The following is a 19,421-nucleotide window of genomic DNA, read 5'->3' on the forward strand; positions in this document are numbered from 1 at the left end:
ATGACTTATTTCTAATAGGTTTCTAATCTTTTTTTACTGAAAAGTATTTTCGTCAAAATGGGCTTCAAGCTTCAGGTCGTGGGTTCACGTCATAACCCACGACCTGAGGCATAAATCAATAATTGGGTTCTCAAAGTTACTCACAAGTACATCTTTTGGAGGTTCATATGGAGGCATGTTTTCAAGTTCTGCTTATGCAGCAGCAAGAAAAACTTAGCTTTAATTATTCTATGTTCCCGAGATTCTTCTTGCTTCCTCAGGTCTTCCATTTCTTTATATTTTTTCCTAAGGGGTATTAGAAAGAAATATAAAGAAGTGGAACACGTGAGGTTGCAAGAAGAATCTCGGTAACAAAGAATCATTAAAGCTAACTTTTTCTTGCTGCTTGTAAAGCAGAACTTGAAAACGTGCCTCCATATGATCCTCCGAAAGATGCACTGGTGAGTAACTTTGAGAACCCAATTATTGCACCTGATCGGAGTTAGCTCTCAAAACGGCATGGTGCAACTTCTGCTCATTCAGGTAATTAATCTTTATTGCTTGAATTTGTACTTCATGCAGAAGTTGGGCTTATGCTCTGCTTTTTGGTCATTAGCCTTTTCTTGTTAGCCTATCATTAAATTTTTTTTTGTTTTGTTTTTTTCAATATTGAGTATAAGTACATAAATTGGTGTTTTTTGGCAAATGGGTCTTCCTTGAATCTCTTCAATTTCACAGCTACAAACAAATAGGGGTAAATGGGTTTTTTGAGTCTTTGAGAGCTCCCATCATGGAATTGTTGCATTTTGTTATTAAATTAACCCCAAGGGTAGCACAATCGGCTAGGGACCATGTCACATTAGGCAGTATTCACTAGTTCGAATCTTCCCTTCTCCCTCTCTTGGGGCCAAAACTTATAAAAAAGAGGCCGATTATTATTAATTAGGGGTTAATGTTAAGCTTAATTTCATTTAGCTTTTGAAAATTGTAAATGGTCCCATTGGTGATGCAGACAGGAAACAGCTGAGTGCTTTTCTTTTCATATAAATTACTAAATGCATAGCGTGCATGAGATGATATACTTTTTAGTAATTAAACTTTTTAGATATTGGAGCAATGGAAAATGGAATGGTTGTGATTCTGTTTCCCTTTCTTATTTAGACAATTTGTTGTCTTTATTAATTTTTTGTTCTGTTTTTTGACTGGTCATTGTTGATTTTGTTTGTTTTCTATTCAGATCTCTTACTCTTGATTATTTTTCATTTATTTTTTTCTTTTGATTTTTCATTGTTGATGTTATTTGTTTCCTATTCAGATTCTGGAGCAGCATATCAGAATGGTTCTCCCAGGTTTGAACGCTGAGTTAAATTTCCATATGATGAGTATTGTTAAAGAGCTGCGAATGTATGGAGAAGCTATTGAATCTAAAGTAAGTTACGCAGTATAAAATATGTGAGTTGCTAGAATATTTTTAGCCTTCTTTGGTGCTTAAATGTAGTTTGCAAAGTTTGGGGGAACTGGTGTATTTGCATATATGATGCCATAATTGTACTAGAGTACTAGTAAGATTGGATAATCTTAAGTATTGTATCCATGTATGATGCCATGATTTCTTCATGGAATCTGATAATCCATATTTAGATTTATATATATTTTTTATAAGTGTATATTTAGATTTATATTCTGCTGGAAACTGTTTATTTGTGCTCTATGATGAACAACTATAAGGGCATATGATGCCATAATTGCATTAAAGTACTGGTAAGATCAGATAATCTTAAGTATTGTATCCATGAATGATGCCGTGATTTTTTCATCATGGAATCTGATCATCCGTATTTAGATTTATATTCTGCTGGAAACTGTTTATTTGTGCTCTATGATGAACAACCTTAAGGGCATGGTTTTTTGGTAGATTTTTTATATAAAAAAAAAATTCTTGAGCATTTACGATTCTCATGAGTTTCTAAACTCATGAGAATTTGATTCCTGAGTAATTAGATCTCAATGTTCAGTAGAACTGAGGAATTAGTTTTAGAAATCCAGAGACTATAATGTAGGCTGTATGGCTAACTTGGATATGACACTCTATATACCAACATATACCAACATACCTCATCTGTTTCACATTGTAGAAAATCCTTGACCGTTAGATGTTTTGCTTAGAAACTGTACTTCATGATCTGTATTTGATTTGTAATTTGAAACTTCATTCCTTAACTGATGTTCTGTCTTTTCTATTCTGTAGAGAATGTACTTAAAGGCAATTAGATTTTTGTTTTCCTCAGCTTGTTTTGATAAATACATGCACTGATGCATCTTATTTCTATAGGTGCATCTATTTTTATTTATTTTTTTCCTCCATGAATATTAATCTCTAGGAAATCCTGAATGTAGTAAGTAAATTCTCTTTTTGGAAGCATCTTATAGCAGACTTACAGTCAAACATATTGGAATCTATTTTGTTTATTATTATTATTTTTTGTATTTTTTTTCCAGAAGAATCTAATTGCTGAAAAACTTTGGCGCTTTAAAAAATTGCAAGCTTCTTAAGCTGCTTCATAGAATTTATATCTTGCCTTTGATGTCATGGCCTGTTGTGTGAACACAAATAGAACACTGATACTCAATAATTTCAGCCATTTCTTAGGGAAACAATTATTAATTGCAGTTTTTGTATTTTGTGCAGAAATTTGTACTGAACAAACGTGAAATGGAGTTGTTGAAGTTAGAATGCAAAATGGTTTATCCTTGCAGTTGTGAAGGGAGAGATCATTGTAAGTAATAGGAAGAGAGCTGATCTGTTTGTTGAGCTGCAAACAAAAGGTTTCAGTCCTTTTCCATTTGGATCTAAAGCTGTTGAGCCAGAAGTTGCTGGTGCAACTGATGATACAGAAGAAACAGAAGTGAAATCTCCTGCTGACAACAGTAGTAATGGGGTACAGATAAGTGATTATGAGTATCTACTGGCCATGGCAATTGGAAGCTTGACCATTGAGAAGGTTCAGGAGTTATGCGCTGAAAGGGATAAGGTCAATAAGGAGGTTGATGATTTGAGAAAGGAAACTCCAAAGTCCTTTTGGAGGACAGATGTTGATGCTTTGGAGGGGCAACTCGATGTATGACTGAAAAATTAACAATTCCTTGTGATGATTTGTTTTTTTTGTATAGTTGTCTATTTGTTGACTGTTTTTAGTTTTATGTCATTTAGGAGCTAGAGAGAAGTGATGTGAGTCAGAGGAGTTAAGAAAGAAAATGAGAGGCAAAGCAAGGGGTGAAGCTGCTATGAAGTCTGCTAGAGAAGCACCGAAGAACCCACGGAAGAACAATAATAAGAAGGCAAATAATGCAGAATCTGTTGCAGAAGCTGTCTCGTCATATTCTGTAATGTACATTGCTCAAAATTTTCCATGTTACAAGCACCAACTAAAATTTCCACTTCAGATTCAGCATCACTAATAATTACTTTCTTGTGAATTTTTCCATGATCTTTTACCGTGATCATTGGGAATGTGTTGGACTGTTTTTTCTGTAAGTATTCCCACAGTAAATTTCTCTTTGTTTTTATGCCTGACAGCCATGGAGACTGAAGTGCCCAAAGTACCAGCCAAGAAGAAAGAACCTACCAAAAGGGCTGCTGCTGCACAGAAGAAGAAGCCCTTGGCAACTGTTTCGGAGATATCTGATGATGATGATGATGATTATTGCAATTTTCGGGTTCTGCTTCTACTTCTGCCAGTACTGAAGAAACTATTGAAGTTGCACCAGCAAGAGCAAGACCTCAAAGGGTGAACCAAGTTAGAAAACAAGGTATGTGTTGAGTGACTCTGAAAGTGAACATGCCACTGAGGATTCTGAATTTGATGAAGTGACTGATGAAAGTGAAAACAAGAAAACAAAAACAAAAAACAAAAATAGCATCACCTCTTTTGCTTGCTAAGCTTAACTTCTTTTTGTGCTTTCAGAAAGAGTATGACAGAATATGATCCGCGTCTTGTGGCTCCAACCTGGTTGTACCTGGCATCAAAAGCAGCAGAAAGCACAGTGCAGGTTGGGCTTCTTGTATTTTACCTTAAAAAATTATGTAATTACTTGATACTAGATTGATTGTATGAATTTCCGCTAAATTCAATTGTTGTCATTCTACATTAGTGTGTGAAGTGCTTACAACATACCTTTCTTGTTTTACAGATGCTGATGAAAAGTATGACTCAATTAACTTGGTAAGCGTCCAATCCCAGCATAGTCAATTTGGTGTGGCTGCTGCCAGCACACATCACCATGCTTCTCAAATTATTTGCTTGCTAATTCCTGTGCTTAATGACCATAAGCCTTTATTATGAACATCGCATTTTTTACCATATAATTAATAAATTGCAATAAAATTTTCGGCAATTTTACCATTATGATTTGGTAGCTTGTAACAAGTGCAGATGCTTATTGATAACCTTTTTTTGATGCTGAGTAGAGATGAAAATGAAAATGAATTGATAACATGTTGGATTACTGTTTTGGTGGAGTTGGTTGTACTTTCTTTTCTTTGACTTTTCTTCTGAAATGGATGCTGCTGTCTTGATGAAAGTTTATTCTTAATAGCACACTAAATAAGTATGGAATGCTTCAATTAAAAATGCAGGTGCTATGGGCCAGGTAGTTGCCCATCAAAGAGGGTCGCATGGGCTAGAGAATTGATAGACGAAGAAGCAGAACAGTTCCTCATGCCTCGTTTCATTGACCCAGATTCAGAAAGACCTTGGCTTGCCCAAAGAATGGCCTTGACGATACCATATTCTGCGTAAACTTAATGGAAGGAGACCTGCTTATGCTTCCCAGCAACTAATATAAGAGCTGCATAATACGTTTTATTTTTAAGTCTTTGATTGGTCAAGTTATGAGAGAATAGCATGGTGCCTTTTGATGTATGAACTTCCTCTATAGATTGTTTGGCTTATATTTTGTGAACTTGTCCGATCAACTTGTGTTAAGATTCTTTCAAATAGTGTTTGAAAATTTCCAGACTTCATTTTCAGCAATTCGTGACTGATGGTTTTGTACAAGCAAGATGGTTTATCTAAGTGTTTGAAAAACCAGTTTTAATTTTTAGTCACAAGCAGTGAGCATTTTATAGTTGGGCAATAATAGGTCTCATGTTGACCGCCATGAAGATCAAAACTATAAACACATGGGTTATGACTTTATTTACAAGTGCCAACTTTGGCATCAACTTTAGCGCTCGTTTGATCTGGCATATGTATTTCATGCAAGACCTACAAGGGTTATGACTTTATGTTAAGTCCCATTTGGTCCATTTCGGTCTAATTTGGTTCACTTAGGTCCACTTTGGTTAATTCGGTCCAATTCAGTCTATTTGGTCCTTTTGGTCAATTTCGGTCCAATTCGGTCCACTTACGTCCATTCCGTCCATTTAGGTTCATTCGGTTCACTGCAGTCCAATTCGGTCTATTAGGTTCATTCAGTCTATTTTAGTCCACTTCAATCCTATTCACTTGCCTGTTGATTGTGTATGCTTGGGATTTAAAAAAAAAAAAAATCCCCCAGTGGAAGTCGACCATCTTATAGTCGATTTCAACTTTGGTCCATTTCGGTCCACTTTGGTTAATTCGGTCCAATTCAGTCTATTTGGTCCTTTTGGTCTATTTTGGTCCAATTCGGTCCACTTAGGTCCATTCCGTCCATTTAGGTTCATTCGGTTCACTGCAGTCCAATTCGGTCTATTAGGTTCATTCCACTTCAATCCTATTCACTTGCCTGTTGAAATTAGTTCCCAACTGGATTACAAAAAAAAAAAAAAAAATCCCCCAGTGGAAGTCGACTATCTTATAGTCGATTTCCAAAGGAAATCGACTCTCAGAGAGTCGATTTTCATGGGAAATCGACTCTCAGAGAGTCGATTTTCATGGGAAATCGACTATCACAGAGTTGATTTCTACTGGGGTTTTTTTGTGTTTTTTTTGTTTTTGGCACCTACTCGTGCAGCAGTAAACCATAATTGGTTTCCCTTCCCCTGCAGCAGTAAACTAGATCCAGAACACATAACATGAGCAGCGATAAACAAGTAGATACAAAGCATATGATACTGGTAAATGGCTCGTACATCATATGCAAACAACTGGATTCAAACAGTTACTATTCATACCCATTATAGGTTCCCTATTAACGGACAAAATACATTCAATACTAGCAACAAAATGCTTCAAAGGAGGGCCCTGTGGTTGAATGTGCTTTAAAGTAGTAGCTACTAATGCCAGCCGTAATATAATTGCTGGCATTAGAGGCAAAAGCTGCACAACGCAACTATAGTAACAAGTACAATAGACAGCAAATAGTTCAATTACAACAACATTCAACAATTACCAAAATAACAACTAATAAATACAACATAGTCCCCATATTTGCCTACCACTTGTCCATACTAAACCATACTGATACAACATACTTTACATAGTCACCAAGCACTTCTCCATACTGATACAACAGACTCTACATAGTCACCTAGCACTTGTCCATACATTGATAACCACAAGTCCCACGTACAATGTCACTTAGCAAAATCGAGTTTCCGCTTGCCTGCCAAAAATTAAAATACGGTCATTAGTTTCCAAATGCAAAGAACTATAACAAAATGAAATTCTGAATATATTATATAAAAACAGTGAGGGCACTTGCCTAGTTTATAGCAGTACCACTTGTCGATGCCCCACGGGAATTGGGACAACTTCTACGGTTATGCCCCTCTTGATGACACACTCCGCATCGTTGCCTCGGTTGAGTCTCCCTCAAGTCCGGATCTTCCCTCCGGCTTCCCCGTTCTCGCCGTACCCCATCCATTTCATTCCTTATTCTTGACTTCACAGGACGACCTGTGCCCCGCAACAGCAGTGGGTCAGGCACCCATCGTGGTCCGGAAACGTCCCTCCACTCAGACTCTGACTTTGGTACCACAAAATTATGTGAATATGTGAGAATGGCGTTGTTCAAACTGTAACATGGGTCAATATAGTTGGTCGCATTGAGATGCAGATCTTGAAGAACTTTAATTGCATGTGAACAAGGGATCTTCAAGTTTTGCCACTTTCTGCAACCACATGTTCTAGCAAATATGCGCACTTCATGACTGTGGTTTCCCCCTCCACCTCTATGGTCATTGTATGGGGTAACCACCTGATATACACCCTCTGCATGATTAAAATTCCTCACAGTGTGTCCTGCAATTTTCTGCTCATTTCTGCTATAGATCTCCATTGCATAATCACTCCACAGCTTACCTCGAGAGAGATCAGAAGTAATTTGTTTATGTCGATCGTGGAAATATGCAACAAGTTTGCACCAAGTGAAATGAACCATTGCAGCAATGGGCAAACCGCGGGCACCTTTAAGTACCCCATTAAAGCACTCGGAGATATTGGTTGTCATTGCCCCGTAACGTCTTCCACCATCATGTGACTGGGTCCATTTCTCCACATCCTCACTCACTAGATATGTGTACGGCATATAACGTTCAATCCGCGTATCAGTAGGGTCTACACCCCTCAGTAAATTAATCTCGGCCTCCTTAATGGTTTCCATTATGGACTTAAATTTAGCTTCATTACTCGCATATCCAGCTTTCAAGGCCAATGCCTTTAGAATCGGGTTATCAAAGTGTCTGTTGAAGTTGCTAGCAACATGTCGAAGGCAATATCGATGATATACCTGTTCTCTTCCGTCCTCACGTCTAGGCCACTCTCGAATGGCACATTTAATACCTTTATGTCGGTCAGAAATAATACAAATGCCATCGTTAGGTATGACATGCTCTATGGAAATCCTGAGACACTCTAAAAACCACCCCCAACTAGCCCCTGACTCCTTGTCCACAACAGCGAAGGCGAGAGGCAAAACCTTTTGGTTAGCATCGGTTGCCATTGCAATCATCAATACCCCTTTGTATTTACCATACAGATGAGTCCCGTCAATACTAATCACTGGCCTGCAATATTGGAATGCAGCAATGCATGGAGCGAATGCCCAATATACATAGCGTAGTAACGCAGTACCTTCGTGTGGCCTAGGTATGGTGTGATAGCTGTACTGGGTACCTGAGTCCTCATCCAAGTATGCCAACAACAACTTTCGCAACTTTTGGTAAGACTCCTCCCAATCCCCAAATATCTTAGCAATTGCCTTTTGTTTTGCGTCCCATACTTTATAGTAAGAAAGCTCATGATTATACTTAGTACGTATGATCTCCCATAGGTCATCAATACGTGTAGTGTGATTTTTTTGCAATTTTCCCACAATTTCTGATGCAACAAAATGCGAATCCATCATTCTACCATCTCTTTTTAGGCCAAAGGGTATACAAGTGTGTGGACCCACATAAGACGTAACCATCCACATACCATTGAATTTAGTCTTCATGTATGCCCCAACATACCACATGCAGTTGTCATCAACACATGCGGCGCACAATTTCGATTTGGTCGACCTCCGGATTATAAAATTTCTATTATCCTTTGCTGCGTATATTATCAATGCATGCTTCACCGCATCTTTATTTGCAAAAGTCAACCCTTTAGAAAAATGCATCCCATCTTCCCAAGTAGAGACAAATGGTATCTGAAGACGTGAAGGATCAACCATATCTTCCCAAGTATTTGAGTAGAATGACTCAGCAGGAGGTCTGTAGCCAGTGGTCGTATTTCTATTATACTGGACACCAATATCATCATTTGCATCACCTTCATCATGGTCCTCCATATTTTCCTCTTCAAAATTGGGAACGACTTCATGTTCATCCACATCGTTCTCAAAGTCGCCTTGCTCAATCCTCTCTTCGTACTCATCCAAAACCTCAACATTTTCACCATCATTCGCAACATGATCTTCGTCTTCGTCTTCCTCCTCTAAATGTGTCTCTTCACGATAGAGGGTTTCACTAGTATTAGCAACATGATCTTGAGATGGGAGCGTATAACCTCCCATCGTTGTTTCTTGTGTAGTATACCCTCCCATCGTATACCCTCCCATTGTAGTGCATCCATCATCTAGGGCTGTAAATTGTAAAGCCGTAGTTGTTTCTTGCACCACCTCAGTAGTGTTATCTGCAGGCGCCTCCAAACTTACATACAACTCAGCAGCATTTACTTGGGGCATTTTCTGGATCCTATTAAACATCATCTTTACATGTTTATCTTCTTTGATCGCCATATACCCATAATTTATCCGTTCATGAAGGACTTCTTGTGGGCAACGATAAATAATCTTGATGTCATACCAAGCAGGATTCAATTTCAATTCGTCCATTATTTTCCTCTTCAAATCATTCAACGTCTTCAACTTACGACGTAACATCATGTAGTAGCATTCGATACCCTCCCCTCTAAATGGGAATCCGTCAATCCCTTCAGGATTGTGAAGGGGTCCACCGAAGTATACATTTATATCAATATTCTTCAAAGATTGTGAACCTATTAGAGAGCCAAGCCAAGGAAATTTATGTTAGTGACATATTTTATCTCTTTCATTTATGTTCGAATTACAAAACCTTTTCTATCTACTCAAAGTACAAAAATTACAAGGGATCTAAAAGTGTAACAATTGCATATACTCACCCCACATCACATACAAACACACTCAATCATTATAATTTCGTACTCAAACAAATAAAAAAACTAAAAACAAAACTCACCCCCATTACAAATTTTAAACTCAGCTCTAACAAAAATATAAATAAAAATATCATCATTCCAGTGCTACGGAAATTAATGGCATACCCTATTACACTACTATTAATGAAATAACATAGAGCAGGGTTCATCAGACAAAAGAAAAAAAAAAAAAAAAAACACTAATGTGAATATGATCATGATCAATCAAATTAGACATTTCATCTAATTTGAAAATCAAGGCATTAATATACAGTGAAATATACTAGATGTGATATACAAACTCAAATTTTGACTCTGAATCATAAAAATCATACAATAAAAAATCCGTCATGACAGTAAATTTGTTTCGAATCTGCTAATATGTCATCAGCTTTATGTCATCCAGAAAATGGAAAAATGCTAGCTGCTTAATTAGGTGCAACTGGACCGGTGACCCAATTATTTTCATAGCTTTTACTGTATTCAATAATGTCTTTCTCATGGTTGGAATTTCATAAAAGTTGGAGGTTGCACAATTCTTTGAACCTGTTTCTTTTTTCTTTCCTTATGTGTCTATTATTTATATATTTATATAAATATATAAATATATAGTTGTATAAATATATAAATATAAATATATAGTTGTATAGATATATAAATATTAATATATAAATATAAATATATAAATATAAATATATACATTTATTTATATTTATATAAATATATAAATATATAAATATAAATCCATATATTTATATAAAAATATATATATATATATTTATATTTATATTTATATTTGCATTTAGTTGTATAAATATATAAATATAAATATATTTATATAAATATATAGTTGTATAAATATATAAATATAAATATATAGTTGAATAGATATATAAATATAAATATATAAATATAAATATATAGTTGTATAAATATATAAATATATTTCTATAAATATATAAATATATAAATATAAATATAAATATATTTATATAAATATATAGTTGTATAAATATATAAATATATTTCTATAAATATATAAATATATAAATATAAATATAAATATATTTATATAAATATATAGTTGTATAAATATATAAATATATTTCTATAAATATATAAATATAAATAAATATATATATAAATATTTAAACATATAGTTGTATAAATATAAATATATATACATATTTAAACAACCAACTAATATACATAAGGAGCCCTGCTTGGGCTTCCAGGCCGGTTACTCAAAAAAAAAAAACTAATATTATGAAACAAATCTACATATTTAATACAAACAAATATCTTATCAGGAAACAAATATAAATATTTAATACAAACAAATATCTTATTGGGAAACAAATATAAATAATTAATACAAACAAAGTAGCTGTGAGACCAACCAACTAGATAGTGAGGAGGAGACCCTTACTTGACATGAGGATGAGCAATATACTGCTGAGATTGTATCAGAGTGAGAGGAGCAATGTTTTGCTGCTAATGTATGAGAGTTTATGAGAGTTGTATTATGTTTTGTGAGAGTTGTTGAGTGATAGAAGTTGCTGAAGGTGTGAGTTGTGTGAGGCAGTCAAAATATTTTCTGAGAGTTGTGTGAGAGGTTGTGTGAGACCAAAAATACAACACAGTAGCTGTGACTTCATGGCACGCCCAAAAGAGACCAACTCCAGACTTGATGGCACAACACCAAAAATACAAAGTACCTGGTGTGCAGAGACAAACTCCAAACTTGATGGCACAAGACCAAAAATACACAGTCCAAAAATACACAGTACGTGCAGACAAACTCCAGACTTGTCTCTGCAGAGACTTGATGGCACAAGACTAAAAATACAAAAGTACTTGATGCAGAGACAAACTCCTCCAGACTTGATGGCACGCTCAAAAAGAACCTGCAGAGACTTGATGGCACAAGATGGCACGCTCAAAAAGAACCTGCAGAGACTTGATGGCACAAGACTTTTTATACAAAGTCCAAAAAATACACAGTACTTCATGCAGACAAACTCCTCCAGACTTGATGGCACGCTCAACGCTCAAAAAGATCAACCAAAACTACAGTACCTGGTCAGCGATAGTAGGAGTGACTGTGTGAAAATCGAGTCTCAGAGACTCGATTTTACTTTAAGTAAATCGAGTCTATGAGACTCGATTTCTACGTGTTCTCCACGCAGAAATCGAGTCTCAGACACTCGATTTCTATGTGGAAGAGTCTCAAACACTTGATTTCTGCGTGTTTCCACGTGGACTTTTTTGGCTTACAAACCAGCTAAACCGAGCCTTAGAGGCTCGATTTAGAGGGCCTAAATCGACCCTCTAAGGCTCGAGTTGTTACAATCCCAAATTGTTTGCAAACGGGGCCAACTAACTGAATAGTTAGTTTTTAAATGCTAGTTTCCTACAATCTCCACTATAGGAGTATTAAAAGAAACTGTGGTCGAGGAATTGCGAGCAGGACCACAACTTTTTGTTGTGTGCCAAAGCATCGTTGACAAATTAACAGTACAGTGAATAGATTTTTTTTTTTTTTTTTGGTTTATGTCAGATACATAAACATTTAATAAAATGTATATTTTTAATAAATTTTGAATATATTTAATTAATGATTAATTTATTCATCATTTATGTAATAATTTTTAACAAATTAACTAAATAAATCAAACTAGCATCAGCATGGGTTTATAATATACAAATACCATCCCGGTCTTTTTTATCTTCTGTGCGTCCCTTTTTTGGTCGAGGGACTTGCTCCGAGTGGCGTAGGGGGTTTGCATCCATTCTTTCAGCTCTCTTCCTCTTCTTGGCTATGATCGCGTCTTCTGCATTCATAAAGTTCTGGGCTGAATGGACGAGTTCAGCCATGGATTGGGCCTCCTTCTCATAAAGCTTGTGGATGAATAAATCTGAATTAACCCCGTTGTAAAAGGCTGCCAATAATAACTTATCATCCACCTCATCCACCGTCAAGGCTTCCCTGTTGAAACAAGTGATAAAGGATCGCAGACTTTCATTCTCCCCCTATTCTATTGTCAACAGGCTGGATGAAGAACGCTTGTGTCTCTGTCCCCCAATGAAGTTATTAACAAACAACTTACTTAACTCTTCGAAAGAACTTTCCGAATTTGGGGGTATTTTACTAAACCACACTCGTGTCGGACCTTTAAGGGTGGTAAGGAAGGCTCTACACATAATTTCGTCGGGGATCTCCCTGAAGGTGCATTGTAGTCTTAAAGGTAGCAATGTAATTAAATGGGTCACACGCCCCATCGTACGAATCCAAAGAAGGCATCTTAAATTTTGGAGGCAAGGGGTGACCATTGATGGAAGCTGTGAAAGGGGAATCTGTACGATGAACTAGATCCTCTACAGGATTCGTTCTTCTTATGTTTTCCCTTATCTCGTCCATAACCTTCCTCATCTGGTCAATCTCTCTCTCCAAGTGTGGAACCCTTCTTGATGTGGTGCCCCTCGATTGACTTTTGGGTATATCGCTTTTTTCATCCCCCTGGTTCTGGTCTTGTTCTTCCCCATATGCTTCATACCGTTGCCTCCTAAGATGAATCTCCCTCGTCAGCTCTTGGTTTTGGCGAGTTAACTCTGTCATAGCGGCTACCATGGATTGCACATGAACAGAGGATGGTTGCATAGCAGGTGTAGATTGACGATCGCGATGGGGATGGCTAGAAGCATCCCTGCTTTCTTGATGGCCTGGGCTGGTAGCCCTCGATCTAGTCCGAACCATTGCAATCTTTTTGTCTGAGAAAGGAATCGTAAAACTTAGTGGCTGCCATGGATTGCACATGAACAGAGGATGGTTGCATAGCAGGTGCAGATTGATGATCGCGATGGGGATGGCTAGAAGCATCCGTGCTTTCTTGATGGCCTAGGCTGGTAGCCCTCGATCTAATTCGAACCATTGCAATCTTTTTGTCTGAGAAAGGAATCGTAAAACTTAGTTTCACAAATCAGTTTCCCACAGACGGCGCCAACTGATAATTATTAGGAAATCAGTTGACTGAATAGCACGAATTGTGATGATGTTGAGGGCCTGAAAGATAAGAAACGAAAGATCAGAGGAGACTGGGGTTGACCGATCACAAATCCTCCGATGATAAAGTTAATCTTTTCTTCCGAAACAAAGAATTCCAAACTTATGGAGGTGGTGTCTGGAAAGTACTTACTTCTCTTTTGTCAGAGATTCGTGCCCTTTTATAGGTTCAGGAAACGGTTATCTGTTAGATAACTTCCCCTATCTTTACGGAGTTCGGAAAGTTTAGAGTACACCTTCATAACCACCATAGCGGTTATCTTTTCATTCTACAACCATCGCTGAGCTCGTCCTAAGCAATGCTAGATGGAAGGTTGTTCAAAAGTGGGAGAATCTCGTCCAGAGACCTCTATGGACGAAGGATGAGTAGCTAGTTCCCTGTCATTCCTTCTAAGGACGACCTATATGGACGAATATGGAGTTTGGTTATTTTTAGACACCATCAAAAAAAAAAAAAATATATATATATATATATATATATATAGATTTGTTAAGTTATCAATGATCTCACAATTTATCCATTTATAATATATAAGAGCATTCACATCTAGGTTCTTAAAAAAAATTTCTATGTTACATTCTAAAAATTTATTTTATCTATTTTACAATACAACTTCACAACTCACCCAACATCCTAGTTTTTATTTTAACATACAACTCATTAAAATAATATAAAATACACAATTAAATAATATAAATCTATAAACAATATCTCTCATCTCTCTCTCTTATTGACACTCCATCCCTTTCTCTCTCCGGTAGCCCAGCAACCCATTCCTTTCTCTCTCCAGAAACCCAACAACCAAAACCACCAAAATTAAAAACCAATTGGAACCATTAAGACCCTGAAATCAACAAACCAATTAGACCATCCAGGCCCCAGTCACCAATTCAAGTCTTAGCCACCAAAACCATTGGTTTAAACCCAAGCCTAGCCACCGAAACCAATTCCTAGCACCACCAAAACCATTGATTAACCATCTAAGCCTCAGCCATCAATTCAAGAACCAACCATCAATTCAAGCCCTAGCCACTGAAACCATTGATTTAAACCCAAGCCCCAACCACCAATTCAAGCCTCAGCCGCTGAAATCAAAGTTCAATACCACCAAAACTACCGAGAGAGAAAAAGAAACAGAGAGAAGAGACATAGAGAAGAGAGAGAGTGAGAAGAGGCAGAAGTCTGAAGAGAGAGAGAGCGAGGAGTTAGATAAAATAATGAAATTTAAGTTTACAGCGAGGAGTTAGATAAAATAATGAAATTTAAGTTTACCTTTAGTGAACAATAAGTTGTATATCGTTGTAACAAAATGCTAAAATTTTTGGCAATGAAAACCTGAATAAACCTGGTTTTATGCATGTATGGATGTAAAAAAGAAATTTGGGGGTGTAACCAAATAGCAATGCTCTAATGCAGATAGATTTTTTTTTTTTTTTTTTTTTTTTTTTTTTTTTTTTAAATTTAGGGAGATAATTAAAACAGTTATTATGTGATTGTTTTGTGAGATAAATCCAAGAATCATAGCGGCTGACTATTATTGGATTGGCTTATATTTGCCTTGCCGTTTGTAATTACCGCCAATACTTTATTGCTTCTTATCCTTCCTTTGTCTCTAATCTTAATTCTTAACCTTCATGTTTCAAACAGTATTAACTAATGGGTGTCTTTCTTCTTATAGTCTCTTATTCGGGCCAAAATGGCCAAATACCACAAAATTTTGAAATATTTTGTAAAAAAAACACTATTTCGGAACTATATAGGGAAATACCACTTTTTATGGAACTCGAGTTTCTTAAACTCGAGTTCCTAGGAGTTTTGCCACCGCGGCACTGCTGAGGTGGAAATTGGACCATTAAAAAAAATTATGTGGTACTCGAGCATGGTAAACTCGAGTACCATGCAACACAATACTCGAGTATACCAGGCTCGAGTACCATTTTATAATAAAATGCTGTTTTTTTTTTTTTCTAAGGTACTCGAGCTCACCAAGCTCGAGTACCTTGTAAGGAACTCGAGTTTAATAAACTTGAGTTCCTTATAACTTTTTGTTGTTGTTGTTGTTGTTGGGATTATTGACAAATAAACATTTTTTTGATGAACTATTGACAAATAAACATAAACATAAAAATAAGTAGCTTTTTTTTATGTTTTTATTTATTTAAATAGAAGCATTGTAAAATATAGAGATTTTAATTTCAAAATATGAATTTAATTTCTACATTAAGTAAAACTGTTCATTGTTTTCCCGGGGGCATTGCCCCCGGACCCCCAAGAGGCTTGTCCATGAGCACTCCGACTTGGGTCTATCGGCCCAAGCCTTCGCTCCATGGACTAAACCTCAGAAAATTTACCATTAAAAACCACACAACATTATTCGAGTTGGGTCGGGTCGTCAACATGAATCAAATGATACCCTTAAAGTGTGGATGAAATGTTTTATAATGCTTAAATTTATAAAAAAGATACTAGTGAAAGTTCCATGCGTTGCATGGCTTTAATCCTGAATTTTCTTTATATATTTTTTTGAGAAATTATAACTAAATGAGTTATTATTACATAATTTTAGAATTATTTTCTAACTATATATAAGACAACTGATAATTATGTACATTCAACTTTTACAAATCTAAAGATTAACTGTTCATTAGTTTTGGCTAAGTTTATATGAAATCATTGTGTCATTTTTTCCCTGCTGTTCTTTGTTGCTACATATGATTCTTGTGCTTTGGTTGAACAATGTCCTCTGCTTTGTAATGTAAGAAACACCTTAGGAAGTGAAATGCCTCCAGTTAGATATGTTGATGTTTCCAATATTTGTGTAATTTGAAATGTTACACACATAATACTTATCACCCAAATTAGATTTATTGTACATTACTTGTAGCAAAAATTAATAAATTCAATACATACAAACTCATCCAAACCACACAGACCAACCACTCTTTCACAAAAAAACCATATGGCTCCACATGAATACAAATTTCTCAACAAGTCCGGAATATTTGTACATCTATAAATCTATTCAAATCTGCTTACTACATTCATAAAATTTGTTTTCTGCATTAATTAAAACTATTCATTGTTTTCTCATAAAAATTGTTCACTGTTTTCTACATAAACTATTTCTAGGATTTTGCATAAAATTATTTTCTATTCAGCATTTAAAAAATTGTTCACTCTCTTTTCTGCATAAATTATTCTCTGTTCACTGCATAAATTGTTCATTGTTTTCTCATAAAACACCTAATGAAATCGTGTTTTCTAAATTTAAATGCCAAATCTGAATGCTTTTTCTTGTTTGAATTTCACAATAATCGAATCTATTTTTCTGCATTGATAAAATCTATTTCTACATTAATATAATTTGCTCTCTGCACATCATATTTACTGCATATTCAAATCTTCTTAGTGCATTCATAAAATCTTTTTGAGGGGGAGGGAAGGCTATTACAAAAGGCTTTCTAAAACTTGGAACTTAAACGCTTAGAATCTTATAAACTTAGAAACTTGTCTTCTGTCTTTGTAGTCCGTCTCTTTTATAGGTGAAATGAACCATGGTAAAGTAGGTAAATTTAACTTAAGTTAATCTTTCGGTGGTATGGAAATTAGTACTGATGAGTAGTAGTCTGTCTGCGTCTATCTGGGAATCTTTCAGATCTCAGGAATCTATCAGATCTCTTTTTACGCATGCTAGTAAACAGTAGTAACTTTTGAACACCTGTCTGTATCTGTCTGAACTGTCTGGACTGTCTTGATTTGTCTGGAAGCTATTCACGCATGCTGGTGAATAGTGATCTGTCGCTAGTGAATAGTGATCTATCACTGCGGGAGAGCATTCTGTCTTGGCATATCTGTCTGTCTTTCAATCTGTATACGCGTAGTTATCATAACCTAGCAGATCGGAGTTATCCTTATACTACTCATGCTCATGGACTACTCCATAATTACTACATAGAACGCAGTATGAAATAGGAAGATAAATAGGAACACGATCTTTTGCCGTCTCGTGGCAAGTCTTGTTTTTTGCTGAATCTTAGGGTGGAGCTTTGAAAAGCTTGTTCCCATAAGATAGCTTTTAGGAGACTGTGATTCTGTCTTTGTGGAGCTTGAATCTCCAACCTCCTTGCCAGGGAGTTGACAACCAGATGCTTCAATAAATGCACTGGTGCTAAAAAGATATAATTCCAAAGCCTTTCTGTCAATGTCCTTTTACAATGTTTTATAAGAAAATCATCTTTAAAATTTAAAGCATATATAATAAAACAAACTTTTTTCTGTACACCTTTGTGCTCTTGCTGAGTAGTGGTATAAGAGTAGCCATGATGATCAATTTTATGCAAAATCCTAGAAACAGTTTATGCAGAAAATAGTGAACAATTTTTATGAGGAAACAATAAATAGTTTTAATTAATGCAGAAAATAGATTTTATGAATGCAGTAAGCAGATTTGAATATGCAGTAAACATGATGTGCAGAGAGCATATTATATTAATGTAGAAACAGATTTTATCAATGCAGAAAAATAGATTCGATTATTGTGAAATTCAAACATGAAAAAGCATTTAGATTTGGCTTTTAAATTTAGAAATCACGATTTCACTAGGTGTTTTATGAGAAAAAAGTGAACAGAAAATAATTTACGCAGAAAAGAGAGTGAACAACTTGTTATAAAGTTTACACAGTAAGTTGTTATTAATTCTCATCTGGACCTATTAGTGACATTATATTTTTCCCTACCATTAACAACTTGTCATGCAGACTTTATTGTGAAATTTTTGAAAAAATATTGTGTCCATAACTTGCATAAAGAGAGGTAATTAAAACATATATATTATATATATCTTGTCTTTTTTGGTAATTTACAACTCAAACCGCCACTTTTATAAATATTAGCCAAACACTCAACTTTGTCAAAAAGCATTTTTTGATAGTTTTTACCAAACATGCTACTTTAAAATAAATATTAAAAAAAAAAAAAAAAAAACTCAGTTTCATATTTTACTTTTTAAAACTTCCACTTTTTCCAAAAGAACTGTTTGAAAAAGCTGAACCAAACTCACCTTAGTAGAACTAATAGATTGTGGGTTTTTTTTAGTTGCAACTTACGCATATGCAAGTATTATAAAAGATTTAATTGCTTGAGTTCAAATCATCTCCTTCATTAATAGAGAAGGAGTTATAAAAAAAAATTAGAAAGGTTTTTATTGATAATCTTAATTAAAGATATTATATATAAGGACAAATATACAAAATTATGCATGTTATATTCTAATAATCATTCATTTAGTTAGAAAATAATTCTAAAATTATGTAATAATAACTCATTTAGTTATAATTTCTCAAAAAAATATATATAAAGAAAATTCAGGATTAAAGCCATGCAACGCATGGAACTTTCACTAGTATCTTTTTATAAATTTAAGTATTATAAAACATTTCATTCACACTTTAAGGGTATCATTTGATTCATGTTGACGACCTGACCTGACTCGAATAATGTTGTGTGGTTTTTAATAGGAGATTTTTTGAGGCTTAGTCCATAGAGCGGAGGCTTGGGTCGATAGGCCTAAGCCGGAGTGCTCATGGACAATCCTCTTGGGGGTCCGGGGGCAACGCCCTCGGGAAAAATTTTATGAGAAAACAATGAACAGTTTTACTTAATGTATTAATGTATAAATTAAATACATATTTTGAAATTAAAATCTCTATATTTTACAATACTTCTATT

General features: G+C 35.3%; 2 protein-coding genes across 3 annotated transcripts; one reads left to right on the forward strand and one right to left on the reverse strand.

Moving 5' to 3' along the window:
• The first annotated feature begins 3,683 nt into the window (after positions 1–3,683).
• LOC126716397 (pectinesterase 31-like) lies at positions 3,684–4,954 on the forward strand. 2 transcript variants are annotated; one of them, XR_007652107.1, is made up of 4 exons: positions 3,684–3,789; positions 3,945–4,063; positions 4,171–4,202; positions 4,616–4,954. XR_007652107.1 is itself a non-coding variant. In XM_050417251.1 (4 exons), exons 2-4 carry the CDS (start codon positions 3,952–3,954, stop codon positions 4,776–4,778), a joined length of 273 nt encoding a protein of 90 aa, XP_050273208.1. In that variant the 5' UTR covers positions 3,684–3,789; positions 3,945–3,951; the 3' UTR covers positions 4,779–4,954. The 2 variants fall into 2 exon arrangements, 1 of the variants encoding a protein (XP_050273208.1); XM_050417251.1 differs by having other exon boundaries at positions 3,945–4,029.
• Positions 4,955–6,208: 1,254 nt separating this feature from the next.
• On the reverse strand, positions 6,209–9,777 carry LOC126717996 (uncharacterized). The gene is made up of 2 exons (XM_050420015.1): positions 6,667–9,777; positions 6,209–6,567 (listed from the first exon to the last, which is right to left on the reverse strand). The coding sequence occupies exon 1, from the start codon at positions 9,334–9,336 to the stop codon at positions 6,667–6,669; it is 2,670 nt and encodes an 889-aa protein (XP_050275972.1). The 5' UTR covers positions 9,337–9,777; the 3' UTR covers positions 6,209–6,567.
• Between the last annotated feature and the right edge of the window lie 9,644 nt (positions 9,778–19,421).

This window comes from Quercus robur, chromosome 3, assembly GCF_932294415.1.
Source record: "Quercus robur chromosome 3, dhQueRobu3.1, whole genome shotgun sequence".
Taxonomy (NCBI): Eukaryota; Viridiplantae; Streptophyta; class Magnoliopsida; order Fagales; family Fagaceae; genus Quercus; species Quercus robur.